The sequence below is a fragment of the Mobula hypostoma genome, chromosome 6 (genome assembly GCF_963921235.1).
Source record: "Mobula hypostoma chromosome 6, sMobHyp1.1, whole genome shotgun sequence".
NCBI lineage: Eukaryota > Metazoa > Chordata > Chondrichthyes > Myliobatiformes > Myliobatidae > Mobula > Mobula hypostoma.
Genome location: NC_086102.1, coordinates 177,933,732 through 177,953,588, shown reverse-complemented (window position 1 = coordinate 177,953,588; position 19,857 = coordinate 177,933,732). Strand labels below are relative to the sequence as shown.

The 19,857-nt window shown below is 42.7% G+C and overlaps 1 protein-coding gene across 2 annotated transcripts in view; it reads left to right on the top strand.

The window, feature by feature from the left end:
* LOC134348636 (dipeptidyl peptidase 4-like) overlaps positions 1-19,857 on the top strand; it is a 189,494-nt gene that overhangs the window by 66,851 nt on the left and 102,786 nt on the right. For both annotated transcript variants that reach the window (XM_063052331.1, XM_063052332.1), the window contains one exon: positions 11,444-11,539. In XM_063052331.1, the coding sequence (XP_062908401.1) occupies positions 11,444-11,539 (96 nt within the window). The remainder of the gene's footprint in view (positions 1-11,443; positions 11,540-19,857) is intronic.

Sequence of the window (19,857 nt, the reverse complement as noted above, 5' to 3'; positions counted from 1 at the left end):
TGCCTACTAGAAATCCACAATTGGGAATCTTCATGCCCAATGCTTGAACCTTTAGCTCTAGATACCCGAGGTTCTATGTAAGGAATATCAAGACAGTTAGCAGTTGTTAACCTAAGCCAGCGAGCAGGTGGACAACATATCTTCATCCTCTCCATTCAAGTGTTCTTGAACTGCTCAGACATGGCGCTCACTTGACTACCTGTGTCTAACAGACAACGGACAGAGACACCTGATATCTTAAGCTCAACAACAGGACGTGTTCCTACAGCATGTTTCAGGGCATGGTCACGGGATGGCGGTACATCATCTGAGTCTGTGAAGTTCCCCTGAATTTCCCAACTCACAACAACCTTAGAGCTGGAGGAATCAGGCTGTACATCCCCTGCACTTCACTTCTGTCGACAATTCTTTGCTACATGCCCTCCCACCTGACACTTGAAGCATATTGGTTGCCCATCCTTTGTTAACCTAGGCTGTAACTTAGGTCTACTGCTAGTAGCATGTGCAACACTTCTCTGTACAGAAAGATCTTTCATTGCTTGAATTAACTCACTAACGGTTTTGCCCTACTCTGCAACTACTTTAAGGATGTCATCTAGAGTGACAGACTTATATTCCTGAGCTTTGAGAATTGACACTGTGCCTGGCTACTGCTATACTTTGATTTACAGTCTTTGAATTTCCAGAGGACTCTTCTGAAAACCACAGACGAGCCTCCTCTCGCACTTCTATCATCGAGGGCTCGGGGTTGTTCTGCACCAATCTGTGGAGCTCCCTTCTAAGGGAAGGATCTCTGATGGCCTCTATAAATTGATCTCTGAGTGCCACCCTCTTATTGGCCACAACATCAGGGGAAGGCTTCAGTAACAGGTTAAGAGCTTGGGTTATAGGCATCCCTTAGTCTCATGAGACCACGGATTTGCACCTTGGAAAGTTTCCAGGGCGCAGGCCTGGGCAAGGTTGTATGGAAGACCAGCAGTTGCCCATGCTGCAAGTCTCCCCTCTCCATGCCACCGATGTTGTCCAAGGGAAGGGCATTAGGACCCATACAGCTTGGCACCGGTGTCGTCGCAGAGCAATGTGTGATTAAGTGCCTTGCTCAAGGACACACACACTGCCTCAACTGAGGCTCAAACTAGCGACCTTCAGATCACTAGATGAACGCCTTAACCACTTGGCCATGCGCTTGGTCTGGGGCATGTGAAAACTCTTGTGTCTTCATCCTCACTCTGTTTACGACTATAGAAGCTAAGCAACAGCTCACTAAAAGCTTCCCTGAGATAGGTGAACAAGTCATCAGCTTGGTCCTCCTCAGTATCACTGCACATACGTGCTCCTTCTAGAGCTGCACCCCTGGGCAGTGATATAGCAAAATCATACTGATCTGCTCAGTCATTAACAAACCTCACATTTTTTTCAACATCCTCTGTAAATGGAGCAATGCATAGATAGGACCTATTGCTTAATTCATCTATAGTTGTCAAGGCTTCCTTAAGCCTATTATGCAACTCTCTAATTTGTTCAAATTGGGTTCAATTTGCTCATTCTCTGAGCATAACATTTTAAAAACTCAAGTTCTACGTCCTGGCATCTATAGTGATGTCCCAACCTGGTCTCAAGGCTAGACTACAGTGTCCATGCAATAACAGTCTCTCTTTCCATCCCACGGGACCGGCTGTCTTGTTCTTCACTACTGTAAAATGCATTGTATATCATAATACTGTACATAAAAACATCAAAAACCCTCTAAACTGGCTTGGAATTACCCCACTCCTGGTACCAAACTTTGTAGCCTGAGGAAAAGTACACACATAGGACAACAAATACTTCTTCAGTTCTTAAATTCCTTTATCCGTTGGTCCTCTTGAAAGCTGAGATCCTTACTGTGCAATGCTCAGCAGGCTTGCGTGTAAAGATCACAAAGGTGAAGCAACAAACTTTAGAAAGTCAGACAGAAAGCAGCAGAAAGATTAACATCTTAAAGAGGTAGGAACTGAGAAACAATCCCAAAACAGCCACTAAAACTGAACAAGTGTTTTTTAAAAATCCATTATGTGTTGTTTGGTAATTGAAATGAGCAACACACATTTGTGGAGAGTTTGGCAAGCGAAACCTGTACTAAGATGAATTATGGCACTCTAGAATTACATTCCACAATTCTCTTATTATTTTTCCTTCCTAAGAAACTTGGAAGACTTCACACATTGCTTATGTCTTGGGTCATAAAGCATCTGTATCCAATGAATGCACGGGAGGGAGAATGAGCCAGTAGCAGTGTTGCTTTTGGTTTGTAGTTTCTGAAGCAAGCAATGTGCAGTTGTTCAAATTCACCAGCCATGACTGAAAGATGGAATTGTTTATCCTCACTAATAATCTGATCCTTTAGATCCTCTCTAGTACTAGAACATTTCAAGGTTTTAAATCATATTTGGTGTTGGTGGCTAACATGCAACATGTAAAATCATTATCAGAATTAATTAATATTAATATTTCTTCCATTAAGGTGGTGTCATGCTTGGACGCAACGGCCTCTTCGGGGCCAACCAAAAGCGTTTTTGTCTTAAACGTTTTTTTTTATGATCCCCAGACCATGCTGGACATTAAGAACTTCAGGTTCTGTAGGCCTACTGCATCAACGTGTTGCTTGGTAGCTGGAGGTGCTGGGCGTGGTGCGGATCATGTTGTTGCCTGCTGCAGCAAAGCATCAGAGTCGGTGTGCAAGTGATTGTGCTGGATATTTTCCTTGTGATCGCAAGACCCTGTTGGATATTGGAGTACAGCAAGTCTAGTTGATTGGTTTATTAGTGAGACGGATGGCTGGGGAGCCTGTGGCCTCGGGGGTAGCGCAGACAAGGCCTGGTGCCACTGGCTCACCTGTTGCAGCTGCCCGGGTGAGGGGGCACCAGAGGCACTTTGGCACAATATCCATGCCGGATTGGGGGCAGACCACTCATGTCAGCGCTGCTCTCCAGTGTTCACTCAGTGGAAGACAAAAGGTGGATTACGTGCATGACTGCAGACTGCTGAGGGATCGTTCTTGCCGACAATCATCCATGTACCATCAGTCTGCAAGGCATGTCACTCAGGGAATGGGGCTATATATTTTTGTGTGTGTGACTGTATGTTTACTGCTATCTTATACGTGCGATATGTGCCTTGTGCTGTGTCTGACTGTTGGTACAGTGTTTTGCAATTTGGCCCTGGAGGAACGTTGCTTTGTTCGAGTGTATTCATGGATTCAGCTGAATGATAATTAAACTTGAACTTGAATTTTGTATGGAATGTCGTGGATCTGGACTGCTTCCTGGACTGGGTGCCTGCTGTGTCTGCTCTAAATGGCTCCAGGTATAGAGTGCTGTAGAGTTGTAAATGAGAGCTTAACCTTATGCCATGGAAGAACTTCGTATAAAACTATCTTCTCAATAGATCCGCCAACATGGGTGCACTTTTGACGGCATCTGAGTGTCACAGCACTCGCTAGGGAACCAGCCCTAATTATGATACTGTGTTGTTGGAAAGCCATTGCAAGGAATCTTGGAGACAATATCTCCATCTGTGAATAGATTGCTCAGATTTTGAGGGGGCTTGCACATAGGATGTATGATGTATGATCAATATTGATACCGAAGTCTGCTTTAACCATCATACACAATCATTATTATACAAGCTGTGAGAAATCCTTCCTCTGTGTACTACTGTGGCACAAGCCAAGTTTCTAACCAAGTGTGAAGGATTTATATTTCCAATGGGTACACCTAATCTTCTGCACCCTCGTGCAAGAGGAGGAAATAGTGTCTCTCCAAATGTGAGCATTGTGGAGACAGAGATACCCATGCTACCCTCAAAACTTTGCTCTTATTATGTTGTAAGAAAAAATATTTATTGTCTATCTTTCTTTTAATCACTGTTTCTCTTCCTGTTGCTAAGGATGAATTCAACACTTTGTCTTTGTCTATTTCCAAAGAGATTATTTACTCAGTAGTTTGCAGATTTTTGTTCTTCCACAAGAAATGTAAAAGTTGAACCAAAAACCTTTATTTAGCTTAAAAAAGGTATGTTCATAACATAGGAGACCTTCCAATTAAAACAGCAAAATGTAAATCTGACTTCAAACTGAATGAAGTTACATGGATGAAGGAGGTATGGGGTTCTATCATCCAGGTGCAGGTAGATGCAACTGAGCAGAAGACAGGGCTGGCATGAACCAGATGGGTCAAAAGGTCTGTTTCTCTTAGACACCATCGGATGACGGTCCCCCACTGGACTTAATCCTATGACCAGTTCTCTCCAGCGCCTTCTCTCTTCATCTCCCGCTGAGCAAGCAACCCGAGCTCACACTGGGGTCAGGCGCACAACACAAAAACCCACACCCCGATCGGATGGCTCACATTCCACAGCACCCACGATCTCTAACCACAACCCAAACACTGCTTCTACAGAAAGATCACTTCGATGGAATTGAAACCTTTCGCAGGGTGTTACACACCCAGCTGGGCTGTGGAAATCTACTCCCTCGGGATACGGAGTGGAGTAGGCCCTACTGGGCCTTCCAGCCCCCAGCAAACCTAATTTAACCTAAACAGGGGACAATTTACAATGAACAATTAACCTACCCGGTATGTCTTTGCATTGCGTGAGGAAACCCATGAATTCCACAGGGAGGACACACGGAGACTCTTTACAGATTGGCACTGGAATTGAACTCTGAACTCGGGAACACCCCAATCTGTAATAGCGTCACGCTAACTGCTAAGCCACCATGACAGCAACCTCAAGAATTCCAAACAGGCTGAAGATAAGAACAAACTTGTAATTAAATTCCTAAGAAGTACAAAGGCTCCAGTGAGCAATAGCAGGGGAGATTTTATTTGCGTGATATTAGTTGGTACACAGAGAATGTAAGTGCAATGGAGGTCACAGCATTCCTGAGGAGACCCTTTTCAGCCAGTTTGAAGAGAACGCAGTTAGCAAGATGTGGGTGAGGCTGGCAATCCTGGAGGAGACAAGTGGCAATTTTAAATTTAGAAATGAAGCAGGGCAGGCAAAAGGTATGTCAGTGGAGACATTTTTGTGTCAGTGATCATAGTTCTGTTTGATTATACATAGTTATGGAAAAGTCAAAGATGAAATAGGATAAAGTTTCCAAATCTGGATAAGGCTAATTTTGCTAGTCTGTTTACCCTGATGACTTTGAGAAGGATAGAGCAATGAGGGAAATGAAAAGGTACTCTGTGCATGGACGCGGAGGATTTAGGTAAGGTTCTTAGTGAATCTTAGAGTCAATAGAGAAGTTCAGCACAAAAATAGGCCTTTCAGCCCTTCTACTCCATGCTGAAACCATTTAAACTGCCTATTCCCACTGACTGCACTAGGAACATAGCACTCCATATCCTTACCATCCATGTACCTATTCAACTTCTGTTAAACATTGAGATCGGGCTCGCAAGCAACACTTGCACTGGCAGCTCGTTCCACACACTCACGTTTCCCCTCATATACCCCTTAACATTCTCACCTTTCACCGTTAACCCATGACCTCTGGATGTAGTGCCACCCAACCTCAGTAGAAACAACCTGTTTGCATTTACCCTATCTATGGCCCTACACAACTGTGTATACCTCTCTCAAATCTCCTCACAATCTTTTACATTCTAAACAATACAGTCGTAACTTATTCAATCTTTCCTTATAACTCAGGTCCTTCAGACCTGGCAACATCCTTGTGAGATTTCTTTGTACTCTTTCAACCTTATTTACATCTTTCCTGTAGGTAGGTGACCAAAACTGCACACAATACTCCAAATTATGCCTCTTCAATGTCTTGTACAACTTCAACATGACATCCCATCTGGACCTGTATTCCTAGATCCCTTCGTTCTGCCACAAGGATCCCCAACCTTTTTTGCACTGCGGACCAGTTTATTATTGACAATATTCTTGCGGACCGGCCAACCGGCGCGGGGGGGGGGGGGGGTGCGCAGGTAGGGTTGCCAATGGACAAGAGTAGCAGTCAAATACGTTGTGTTTACCCCGAGAAAGACTACCATGACCATGAAGCCTTGTGCGGGCACCTGTGGTCGCATGCGTGTACATGCCGATTATTTTTCTACAAATTGTTTTTGGCGATTCTGTTCGGGTGGGGGGGGGTGTTAATCACGACCAGAGTATAGGCGATAAATGGCTAATACACTCAATTTCATTTCTAAAAGGGTTTATCCAACAAATTTAATATTAAACACACAGCGCATATTTTCCTCGCATGAATATAGTGATAAGTCAATTATCAGGGGAGGACAGGGGAGCTTGAAGTAAGTGTTGAACGGACTTCCAGTAGAAGTGGTAGAGGCAGGTTTGATATTATCACTTAAAGAAAAATTGGATGGGTATATGGACAGGAAAGGAATAGAGAGTTATGGGCTGAGTGCAGGTCGGTGGGACTAGGTGAGAGTGAGCATTCGGCACGGACTCGAAGGGCCGAGATGGCCTGTTTCCATGCTGTAATTGTTATATGGTTATATAAGTCACATGTAAGTCAATAGTATCATAACATTTTAAGTAACATTTGGATATTAAACACACAGTACATATTTTCCCCGTATGAATATATAAAATCATTGCAACACACCAATATTGCTGCATCAGCGGGAGCCCAGGGCTTGTTTTCCTGCAACAAGACGGTGCCATCGAGGGGTGATGGGAGACAGCGATACTCGAAGGGGGTTCCTTATGTCCAGTCTATTCCGCAATTTAGTTTTCGTTGCATTCATTGCAGAGATATGTTGGAAATGGAAGCAACGTTTTCAGTGCTTTCATGGCTATCTCAGGATATTTAGCCTTGACTTTGATCCAGAATGCTGGCAGAGATGTTATGTCACACATACTTTTCAGCCGACGTCACTTGCAAGCTTGAGGAGTTGATCTTCTTCCTGTGCTGACATGGATGACGCGCGGGTAATGACCTCGCATGCGTTCAAGCTCAACAGTGTGTGACAAGGGAATGAGGAAAGGTGCAGCTGACTCATATCGCCAAATCATATCGTTTCCTAGTGGCCTGATAGCATATGCTTTGCGGCCCGGTACCGGTCCATGGCCCGGTGGTTGGGGACCGCGGTTCTACCACTCTCCTCAGTATCCTACCATTCACTGTGTATGACCTACCCTGGTTGGGTAGGTCCTACTGAAGTGCTAAACCTCACACTTGTCTGCATTAAATCCATCTGCCAATTTTCAACAGTCCTTCCAGGTGAGGCAACACTTCACCTGTGAGTCGACTGGGGTGATATACTGCGTCCAGTGCTCCCGATGTGGCCTTTTATATATTGGCGAGACCCGACGCAGACTGGGAGACCGCTTTACTGAACACCTACGCTCTGTCCGCCAGAGAAAGCAGGATCTCCCAGTTGCCACACATTTTAATTCCACATCCCATTCCCATTCTGACATGTCTATCCACGGCCTCATCTACTGTAAAGATGAAGCCACACTCAGGTTGGAGGAACAACACCTTATATTCCGTCTGGGTAGCCTCCAACCTCATGGCATGAACATCGACTTCTCTAACTTCTGCTAATGCCCCACCTCCCCCTCGTACCCCATCTGTTACTTATTTTTATACACACATTCTTTCTCTCACTCTCCTTTTTCTCCCTCTGTCCCTCTGACTATACCCCTTGCCCATCCTCTGAGTCCCCCCCCCCCATCTTTCTTCCCGGACCTCCTGTCCCATGATCCTCTCGTATCCCTTTTGCCTATCACCTGTCCAGCTCTTGGCTCCATCCCTCCCCCTCCTGTCTTCTCCTATCATTTTGGATCTCCCCCTCCTCCTCCAACTTTCAAATCCCTTACTCACTCTTCCTTCAGTTAGTCCTGACGAAGGGTCTCGGCCTGAAACGTCGACTGTACCTCTTCCTAGAGATGCTGCCTGGCCTGCTGCGTTCACCAGCAACTTTTATGTGTGTTGCTTGAATTTCCAGCATCTGCAGAATTCCTGTTGTTTGCCATTTTTCAATCTATTTTTCCCTCCGTAAGCCTTAAAAGCCTTCCTTACTGTCCACTACATCCCCACTCTTGGTGTCATCCATAAATTTGCTGATCCATTTAACCACATTATCATCCAGATCAATGATAAAGATGACAAATGTCTTCCCAAAAAAGGGGTTCAATGCCGATGTTGCAGTTAAGGCAGATGACTGTGAAACATTGGATGAGTTACTGTCATAAAAGAGCAAGTATTAACGAGGATGGCATCTTTGAAAATGGACTAACATAAAGTCCAGATTGAAGTATAGAAAGAGAAAAAAAACTGAGGATTCACTGACCATTATTTTTAAAAATGTATTTATTGAGATGCAGCACAGAATAGGTCCTTCTGGCCCTTCAAGGCACGCCACCCAGCTATTCCCCGATTTATTCAAAGCCTAATCATGAGGCAATTTGCAATCACCAATTAACCTACCAATCAGTGGGTCTTTGGAGTTTGGGAGGAAACAGGATCACCCGGAGGAAACCCACGCAGTCACAGGGAGAATGTACAAACTTTTTACAGGCAGTACTGTAAAGTGCTGTGCTAACCACTATGGTACCATGCACCAATGATTTTTCAGTTATTCCTGGCAACAAGACCGCTGGAGTTGTACCAATTTTTCTAAAGGAAATATTGAGTAAGTATATAATCAGAATCAGAATCAAGTTTCACACATCAAAGTTGCTGGTGAACACAGCAGGCCAGGCAGCATCTCTAGGAAGTGGTACAGTCGACGTTTCAGGCCAAGACACAACTTTGATGTGTGTTGCTTTAATTTCCAGCATCTGCAGAATTCCTCGTGTTCAGAATCAAGTTTATTATCATTGGCATGTGTCCGTGAAATTTGTTAACTTAGCAGCAGCAATACAATATAACGCGTAATGTAGAAAGAAGAAAGAAAGGTAAATCAATTACAGTGAGTATATCTGTATATTGAATAGATTAAAATTGTGCAAAAACAGAAATGATTATATATATATTTTTAAAAAGCCAGTTAGTTCAGCCTCAGTGGGGATCAAGCATCTGGAATCCCTTCCAAGAGATAATATAAGCCTTTATGTACAAAGGCACAGATTAATCCGAGACAGCGAACATGGATTTTAATGGAAGATCATGCCTGACTTAAAACAGAAAATCCTCTCAGCAGGTGAGGTAATTTTTGCAAAAGGGCAAAGAGATGAATTTGATATTCTGTCATCAGAACATGAAAAGAGAGAAAATGAGTTAGCTTTTAGTCGCTGTGAGGATGGAAGAGAATCAGAAAAGACAAAGGGAATCTCTTTGTTAGGGTAAGGCTACGATTGCTCAGGCACTCCTGTGAGGGTACAGCTATGATGTGCAGGTCAGGGATGTTACTGAAATGTGAACTAAAATGAGAGTACTAGAAATACCCAGTGGACCAGACATCGTCTGCAGAAAGAGAGAGAAAGAAAAAGATAGAATTAATATTAGAGTTAGCTAACCTTACAGCAGAATGTCCTGTTCTATAAGGTAAAGAACAATTAGCAGATGGGTCAAAACCGGTAGGGATAGATGTGAAGCAATTGGTAGGAGGATTTGAGGATGCTATTAGTATAAAACTCTTTAAAAGACTGAGTGGAAGAGGCAGACACCAGTGAGTAGTTTCAACTTGTAGATTGTGATAATGCAACAGAGATTATGTGAAATGCAAAGACTTCCTACTCCTTTGGCTGGAAGTGCAAGAAAAACTATATGAAATTCCTGAATGTGTACGTATATTACCAACTGCTCTGCTTGTTGCATCATTTATACTGGAAAAAAAACACTTGAATTGCAGGGGTTCCAAACTTTTTTTACTAACAGAGGTGTCTGTGGATACCAGGTTGGGAATCTCTGTTAGAGTATGAAATATAGTAACAATCATTGCCCGGTTATTCCATATCACTCAGAAAACCCTGACATAACTTCTGCAGCAGGACAATACAATTTCCCATAGGGCATTCTTTTGACACCACTGGAAGGGATATTGAATCACATTGTCCTGAGACTCCTGTCAATGGAGAATCCTGGGACAATGTAGTCTTCCTTCTACAGTGTTAGATTAGGAGATCTTCATGGTGAGTAAATCACTTAATTATGTTTTGTCCTCTCCCACACTAAAACAATTCCTGACATCCTAAGGCTATTTCATGATGTCACGATCTGAGTTCTGCCTACCTATGGAAACCACTTTTGGTCTCTGATACTCTATTTCTTCCTATTGCATAATTTGCTTATTTTTTCTGCAAGGTGGATTTAGGGTTTGATGTTCTTGTTGCCATCTGCATAATTTGTTTTTTGCACGTGGGAAGGTTGGGGGAGGGCTTGATATTTTTCCTTGAATGACTGTCTGGAGAAGACGAATCTCAGAGTTGTAATGTACCTTGAACTTTGAACCTCAGTTTTCCAGTCTTCCCACCCCTGATCTGCTAAAAACACAGCACCCACCTATTCCCAGTCTCCAAAAAACACACAGCCAAGCTCTGGCAATCTACTTCCTAAAAATTGTTTGCTCCCCATCTTGATCTTTCAAAAGCATATTGCAGATTATATGCATTTGATTATTTCAGTCAGTCACATGCTCCAGAAAGACACTGACAGTGGCCCCATGTAAACCTTAAGAAAACACACGGTCAGGGGTACGTCACAACAGCATTTCCAGATTTCTTTTCCTTATTCCATTAACCAACTTTGGGCCACAGTGCAAGCCCAAAATGGAACGTGGCTGATGATTTTCTGAACCTGAGGTTTGAAAAGAAGGATTTATCAACATATTTTAGCCAACAAAATATGGAAGTAACTGATTTAAGCTTTAAGATTTGGGGAGTAATACCAACATTGACTGTAAAGAAGGCAATGACAAAATGGCCATTTGTTCCTCTCTGATGCGTTGCTACACTGCACCGGAATGACAAGGTATAGATTGTAATGTGAACAAAGTCACCAGAGAGAGGCAGTGGGTAGATTTAAAGTAGTCTTTTATTCGACAGAGTAAAGCACTCTTTAGAGGAAGAGGCCTGTTCGATCCAATATTACATGACACTTTATATGCGAAAGATCAAAGGACAATTCTATAGTTACAATGTACCTACAATGCTTCCTTTGAATTGCATATAATTTTCAAACATCCATCTTTGCACCCACACTCCAGACACCCAAAAATGAATGTTAATCAGTGTTGTCTTTTTTTTTTAATTAACTGAAGTCCAGAGGTCTAGGAACTAAACTAATTTAAATTTAATCTACAATCCACATTCAGGTTTAAGGATTGGTTGCTGAAGTTAACATTGTGCTATATATCCCAACTCCAGAATAATGCCTGAACATTGGAAAATTATTAAATAGTTAGTGTGAGCTAGTTGTCTAGAAATCTCTCAAAGTTGGTCATTCATATTGAAAATAACTTTTTTTTTTAATCAGGAGACGAGGAAAAAGATCAGCGTCGAAAATTTACCTTAGATGACTACTTAAACGGGATGTACTCTTACAAATCATATTCCCTGAATTGGATATCAGGTAAACTTTAAAGTTGTCAAAGGGTTAAAAATTGAAGTGGAACTGTGTGGATGAAGACTGGTATGGTTTTATGAATGATATTCACTTTTCAGGGCCCAAGAAGCTTATTGCTAACCTCAACTTTCTTGCACAGTAACATAACCTTCCAAGGGTCAGAGTTCTTGTTGACTAAGTCACACTTTGAACCAGTAATTCTTGCTTTGGCTCTTGTTGTAAACAAGAGAACAATGAGGTTCCCATTGGCCCATGACCACATCAAGAGAAACATGTTGGCCTAAATAAACATTGCATTCACCTGATAAATGTAACTGAAAAACATCACATGCAGATGATGTCAACTAACAGCAAAACAGTAATGTCAGTCAGTCAGTCAGGATTGGTAGAAGTAACAGAAAGAAGACCCGGAATTCATTCCACAGTCTAAGATTTCCAGAGTGGACGACTTGTTTGTGTGTAACCACAAACAAGAGAAACTCTGCAGATGCTGGAAATCAAGGTAATACACACAAAATTCTGGAGGAACTCAGCAGGCTGGGCAGCATCTATCAAAAAGAGTTATCAGCTGACATTCCAGGCTGAGACCCTTCATCAGGACTGGAAGGAAGAGATTAGAAGTCAGAGTAAGACGGTAGGGGGATGACGGTAGGTACATGGTAGGTGATAGGTGAAACCGGGAGAGGGGCAGGGGTGTAGTAAAGAGCTGGGAAGCGGATTGGTGACAGAGATAAAGGGTTGGAGATGGAGGAATCTGATAGGAGAGGACAGAGGCCACGGAAGAAAGGGAAGGGGGAGGAGCACCAGAGGGAGGTGATGGGCAGGTAAAGAGATAAGGTGAGAGAGGGAAATGATAATAGGGAATGGTGAAGGAGAAGAGAGGAGCGCAATTACCAGAAGTTTGAGAAATCGATGACTATGCCATCAGGTTGGAGACAACCCAGATGGGGTATAAGGTATTGCTCCTCCAACCCAAGTGTGGGCTCATCGCAGCAGTAGATGAGATCATAGACTGACATGTTGGAATGAGACATAGGTGACTTATTGGTATGTCTCTTAGGTTTGTAAGAATTGCCCCAGTGTTTGGAAATCCTTTGGTATTTAGTAATCTTGTGTAATTTGTTATATGTTAAAAATCCTCTTTGACTTTTGAGTCTATGTCAAGAACTATTTGTTTGAATTTCGCAAAAAATAAAATGTGTTTAAAACTATGTTGTTCACTGGGAGTATCTCCTTGTTGGTAGGGAGGGTGGACCCACTGTTCAAGTAAGATCACATGAAAGAGGAGCAGAATTAGGCCATTTGGGCCATCGAATCTGTTCTGCCATGTCAACATGGCTGATCCATTTCCCTCTCAGCACCATTCTCCTGCCTTCTCCCTGTATCCCTTCATGCCCCAACAAATCCAGAATCTGTCATCCTCTGCCTTAAATACACCCAATGGCTTGGCCTCCTCAGCTGCCTGTGGCAAAAAGTTCCACAGATTCACCACTCACTGGCTAAACAAGTTCCTCCTCATCTCTGTTCTAAATGGATGTTTCTCTATGTCCTCTGTGTCTTAGACGCCCCAACCACAGGAAACCTCCAATCCACATCCACTGTTTCGAGGCCCTTCAACGTTCGATAGGTTTCAATGAGAACCCCCCCCCCACCCCATTCTTCAGAATTCCAGTAAGTACAGGCCCAGAGCCATCAAACGCTCCTCATGTGAAAAGCATTTCAATCCCATAATCATTTTCCTGAACCTCCTTTGAGCCCTCTCCAGTGGCAGCACATCCTTTCTTAGATAAGGGGCCCAAAACTGCTCACAATACTCCAAGTGAACAGTCAGCAGTGCTTTATAAAGCCTTGATTACATCCTTGCATTTATATTCTAGTCCTTTCGGAATGAATGCTAACATTGTATTTGCCTTCCTCTCCACAGACTCAACCGGTAAATTAACATTTTAGGAATCCTGCACACAGACTCCCAAGTCCCTTTGCACCTCAGATTTTTGAATTTTCTCTCCTTTTAGGAAATAGTCTACATTTTTATTTCTTCTACAAAAGTGCATGACTATATGCTTCCTGACACTATATTCCATCTGCTACATTGCCAATTCTCCTAATCAAAGTCCTTCTGTAGTCTCTCTGCTTCCTCAGAGCTACCTGCCTCTCCACCTTTCTTTGTAATTATGGTGATTATTGACAGATAGACCTCACTATAAGTCCTGAAGAAGGTTCTTGGCCCCAAACGTTGACTGTTTACTCTTTTCCATGGATGTTGCCTGAGCTGCTGAGTTCCTCCAGCATTTTGTGAGCGTTGCCTGGATTTCAAGTGTCTGCAGATTTTCTCATGTTTGCTCTCCAAACACTGTCTGTGATCTTCTTGCACACAGTGTTTTTGTTTGACAATAGACAATAGACAGTAGGTGCCGGAGTAGGCCATTCGGCCCTTTGAGTCAGCACACCATTCACTGTGATCATGGCTGCTCATCCACAATCAGTACCCCGTTCCTGCCTTCTCCCCATATCCCTTGACTCCGCTATTATTAAGAGCTCTATCTAACTCTTTCTTGAAAGCATCCAGAGAATTGGTCTCCACTACCTTCTGAGGCAGAGCATTCCACAGATCCACAACTCTCTGGGTGAAAAAGTTTTTCCTCAACTCTGTTCTAAATGGCCTACCCCTTATTCTTAAACTGTGGTTTGTTTCCAATTTATGAACAGTTAGGGCTACAAAGAGTAATCAGGGATGCAACATTTCAATAATTGGGAACCTGTACCTTTCCATTTAAACTTCCAGCATAACATTTGGCAGCTAATGACCTAAGTTTATTTCTGGAGCACTTTTCATACAAATAATGTCATTCAAAGTGCTTTGCCATGGGATAAAGTGCAAACATGAAAATAAAGACAAAAATATGTTAGTTAAAAGCGAAGTGAAATAAATAGATAGGATACAACCATAGCTTTAAGTTTTAAGGGAATTATCAACATAATCTAATCTGATCCAAAGTTAGTTCAGGCACGAACAACATACTCCTGCTTTTGTTCCTGATCTCATTTTGCTCAAATAATTCAATAAATAAAAGAATTGACTTGAATCTTGAACTCCTACCTCATTAGTTAAATGGCATGAAATGCTTATGAGCCATTTATATTAGAAAAAATTCCAAATTTGTTTTTTATTCAATGTGTACACTGTGAAAACATTTGGCCAGTTTGTGATGTCCCATTGAGAAGCATGGCAAACACGATGACATCCTGAACCCCTAAGGCACATCACTAGTCGCAAGCCTCCGGGTGGAGAATCTGCCATCAACCACCACCCTCTGTTTCCTACCTTCATGCCAATTTTGAATATATCTTGCTATAATTCACTGCATGCCATGAGACCGTATCTGCCAGACCAACCTACCATGTGAGAACTTGTCAAAAGCCTCGTTGAAATCCAAATATATAACATCCACTGACCTACTCTTATCTTTTTCTTGATTATCTTTTCAAAAAATCCAGAAGATTTGCCAAGCGTGGCTTTCTGTGCACAAAGCTATGTTGACTTCTTATTGGGCTACCCAAACACTGGCAGATCCTGTCCCTCAGAATTTGCTCCACAAATTCTCCACTATGGATGTCAAGCTGACAAACCTGTTGTGCCTTGGATTGTTCTTGCTACCTTTAACCTAAGGAACAATATTAGTCATCCTCCAGTCTTCAGTAACCTCGTGAGATGAAGCAAGTATCTCCACAATTTCTTCTCTAGCCTCATACAAAGTCCAAAGATGCACTATTCAGGTCCTGAGGATTTATTCACCTTAGAACTGTTGGGGAGTATTTAAACTAAACTAACAGGGGGATAGGAAACTGAGTGATAAGGCTGAGGATAGGGCAGTTGGTAAACAAGTTGATGCAGTGTGTAGTGAGACTGTGAGGAGGACACGCAGATAATAGGGCACAATTGCACTCAGTGAAATGAGTTCAGGAACAACAGGATGAAAAATCAAAAAAGGATGATGGATACAGGACTGAAGGTGTTATATTTGAATATACACAGTATATGGAATGAGGTGGTGCATTGAGAGATTGGCAGGTATGACTTTTTGGGCATCATTGGGTCACAGCTGAAAGAAGATTATAGTTGGGAGCTTAACATCCAAGGATATACCTTGTTTTGAAAGGACAGGCAGGTATGAAGAGGGATGGGGAGACTCTGTTGATTAAAAATCAAATCAAATCCTTAGGAAAAATATGACATAGGATTGGAAGATGTAGAATTGTGAATAGAGTTAAGGAACTGCAAGGGTAAAAAGACCCTGATGGGAGTTATATGCAGGCCTCTAAATGGTAGCTAGGATATGGGATATAAATTACAATGGGTGATAGAAAAGGCATGTTATAAGGGCAATGTTATGTAGTAATGGAGGATTTCAATATGCAGGTGGATTGGGACAATCAGGTTGGTGCTCGATCCCAAGAGACGAAATTTGTAAAAGCCTATGAGATGGGTTTTTGGAGCAGTTTGTGGTTGAGCCAACTAGGGGAAAGGTAATTCTGGATTGGGTGTTATGTAATAAGCCAGAGTTGATTTGGGATCTTAAGGTAAAGGAACCTTTAAGAGAAAGTGAGTATAATATGATAGAATTCACCCTGCAGAAGATAAAGTTTGATGTATCAATATTACAGTGGAATAAAAGGAATTACAGAAGCATGAGAAAGAAACTGGTCGAAGTTGATTGGAAGGAGATATAATCTGGAAAGACAGCAAAACAGCAATAGCTGGTGGCTCTGGGGGCAATTTGAAAGGATAGATGTATTACAAAGATGAAGAAGTACTCTGAGGGAAATTGAGATGTCCATAGCTGACAAGGGAAGTCAAAAAGAGCATAATAGCAAAAGAAAGGGTGTATAATATACCAAAAATTAGTGGGACATTAGAGGAAAGATAAGCTTAAAAACCAACAGAAAGAAACTAGGAAAGCCATAAGGAGAGGAAAGATGAAATATGAAGGTAAGTTAGCCAGTAATACATATGAGGATACCAAATTTGTTTTCCAGCTATTTAAAGAGTTAAAGAGAGGCAAGAGTGGATATCAGATTGCTGGAGAATGATGCTGGAGAATTGTAATGGGGGCAAAGATATGGCAGACAAACTGAATGAGTATTTTGTATTAATCTTCAACATGAAAAACAGAAAAAAGTTTCAGCACGGACTAGAAGGGTCGAATGTTCTATGGTTCTAAAACATTAGCAAGATGCTAGAAATTCGAGAGGGTCAGAGCTCACGAGTGAGTGTAGATGATATTACAAAGGAGAAAGTTCTTGGGAAGCTGAAAAGTCTGAAGGTAGACACGTCACCTGGACTAGATGGAAATACACCCCAGGGTTCTGAAAGAGGTACCTGAAGGGATTGTGGAGGCATTATAATAATCTTTCAAGAATCACTAGGTTCTAGAATATTTTTGCAGAACAGGAAAATTGCAAATTTCACTCAATTCTCAGTGGTTGGGAAAATGTTGGAGTCCATTATTAAGGGTGAGGTTTCACAGTACTTGGAGGTATATGATAAAGTAGGACAAAGTCATAATGTATCCTTAAGGGGAAATCTTGCCTGACAAATCTATTGGAATTCTCACGGAAATAACAAGCAGGATAGACACAGAGAGTCAGTGGATGCTATTTACTTGGATTTTCAGAAGGCCTTTGACAAGCTGCCACACATGAGGCTGCTTAACAAGATGAGAGCGCATGGTATTACAGGAAAGATAGGCTGACTGGCAGGAGGCAGAATGGGAATAAAGAGGGCCTATTCCGCTTGGCTGCTGGTGACCGCTGTTCAGCAGGGGTCGGAAATGGGACCACTTCTTTTCACATTATATATTGATGATTTGAATAATGGATTGATGGATTTGTGGCCAGATTTGCAGGTGATGCAAAGAAAGGTGGACGGGGTAGTGTTGAGGAAGCAGGGAGTCTGCAGAAGGTATCGGACAGGTTGGGAGAACAGGCAAAGAAGCAACGGATTGAAAAAGAATTGAAAATCAGAGGTGCAAAGTCCATGTGCAGGATTCTCTAAAGCTTAACTTGCAGTGGTAACGAAAGCAAGTGCAGTGTTTGCATTCATTTCAAGAGGGCTAGAACATAAGAGCAAAGATAGATAAAAAGCATTACAAGGCATTGGTCATACCATACTTGGAGTGTTGTGAGCAGTTTAGGGGACTTTATCTAAGAAACAATGTGCTGTCATTGGCGGGGGTTCAGAGAAAGTTCATGAGAATGATTCTGGGAGTGAAAGGGTTATTCGTATAAGGAGCGTTTGATGTCTGTGGGCATGTTCTTACTGGAATTTAGATGAATAAGGGTGGATCTCATTGAAGCCTATTGGATTTTAAAGCGCCTCGACAGAGTGGATGGGAAGAGGATGTTTCCTATAGTGGATGACTCTGGGACCAGAGGGCACAGCCTCAGGATAGAGGGACCTCGATTAGAACAGAGATGAGAAGGAGTTTCTTTAGCCAGAGGATGGTGAATCTGTAGGATTTATTGCCACAAACGGCTGTGCTGTAGAGGTCAAGTCATTGACTATATTTAAATCAGAGGCTGACATGTTCATGCTTCGTCAGGGCATCAAAAGTTATAGGGAGAATGCAGGAGAATGGTGTTGAGAGGGATAATAAATCAGCCATGATGGACTGGCAATAAAACATAGAAGCAGAATTAGGCCATTCAGCCCATCAAGTCTGCTCCACCTTTTCATCATAGCTGTTCCTGGATCCCATTCAACCCCATACGCCTTCACTCTCACCATACCCCTTGATGCCCTGAGCAGTCAGGAATCTATCAACTTCTGCTTTGAATATACCATTGGACTTGGCCTCCACCGCAGTCTGTGACAGAGCATTCCACAGATTCACCACACTTTGGCTAAAAAATTCCTCCTTACTTCTGTTCTAAAAGGTTACCCTCAATTTTGAAGCTGTGCCCTCTAGTTTTAATGTACCAGTACTAGTTCTAATGAATCAGGCTCCTTCAGCGTAATTCAAAGTATATCAGGTCCCACCTGAAGGGTACACCTACCAGAGGTGTCAGCACAGTCATATAAATGTGGGTTAGGCAGGGGACAGCAATTCTTGAAGTCTTTAATGTTGACTCCAGACCTCATATGGTTTCATGGCATTCAGTCAAACATGACCAGGGAGATCTCCTACATTCTCCTTCAGCTGATGAATGAGTGCTCCTCTTTTAATACATAGTCAGTGTCATGGAAGTAACCAATTCACAGAATATGCTCTGGTGACTTGTCAGGAGAGGGAAAGGAAATGGGCAGCTGCTTGATAGGTTGTCCCGCTCAATAGATAGTATACCGCTTTAGATACTGTTGAGAGAGACAGCACACCAGGGGAGAGCTGCCGTGACCAGATCTCTAGCATTGAATCTGGCACTGTGGTTCAGGAGGGAAGTGGGAGCAGAAGACTGCAGTAGTGATAGGTGATACCATAGTTAGAAGAGTAGACACAAGATTCTTTGGACGTGAAAGAGACACCTGGGTGATATGTTGCCTCCCAGTTACCAGGGTCAAGGATGTCTTGGATTGGATCCACGGCATTCTAAAGGGGAAGGATGAGCAGCTCCAAATCTTAGTACATACTGGTATCAGTGACATGTGTAGGAAAAGGGATGAAGACCTGAAGAGAGAATTTAAGGAGTTGGGTAGAAAGCAGAAAAGTAGAACCTCCAAGGTAGTATTCTCTTTATTGCTGCCTGTGCCATGCTCCGATGAGGGTAAGTACAGGACGTTCTGACAAATGAATGCGTGGCTGAGGAACTGGTTCAGGGGGCAGGGGTTCATATTTCTGGATCATTGGGATCTCTTCTGGGGAAGGCACAATGTGTACGGGTTAGACCTGAACCCAAGGGGGACCAATATCCTTGCAGGCAGGTTTGCTGGAGCTGTTAGGGAGGTTTGAAACCAATTTGGTAGGGGGATGGGAACTGGAGTGATAGGGCTGAGGATGGGGCAGTTGATATACAAGCACGGGCAGTGTGTAGTGAGATGGTCAGGAAGAACAGGCAGATGAATGGGCAAAATTGCAGTCAGTGAGATGAGTTGAAGTGTAACAGGGGGACAACAACAGGGGTGATGAATATAGGACTGAAGGTATTTTATTTGAATGCACTCAGTGTACTGAATACGGTAGATTAACTTTTAGATGAATTTGGTAAGTATAACATTTTGGGCATCACTGAATCATGGCTGAAAGAAGATCATTGTAGCAAGCCTAACATCCAAGGACACACACTGTATCAAAAGGACAGGCAGGTATGCAGAGGGCGTGCTGTGGCTC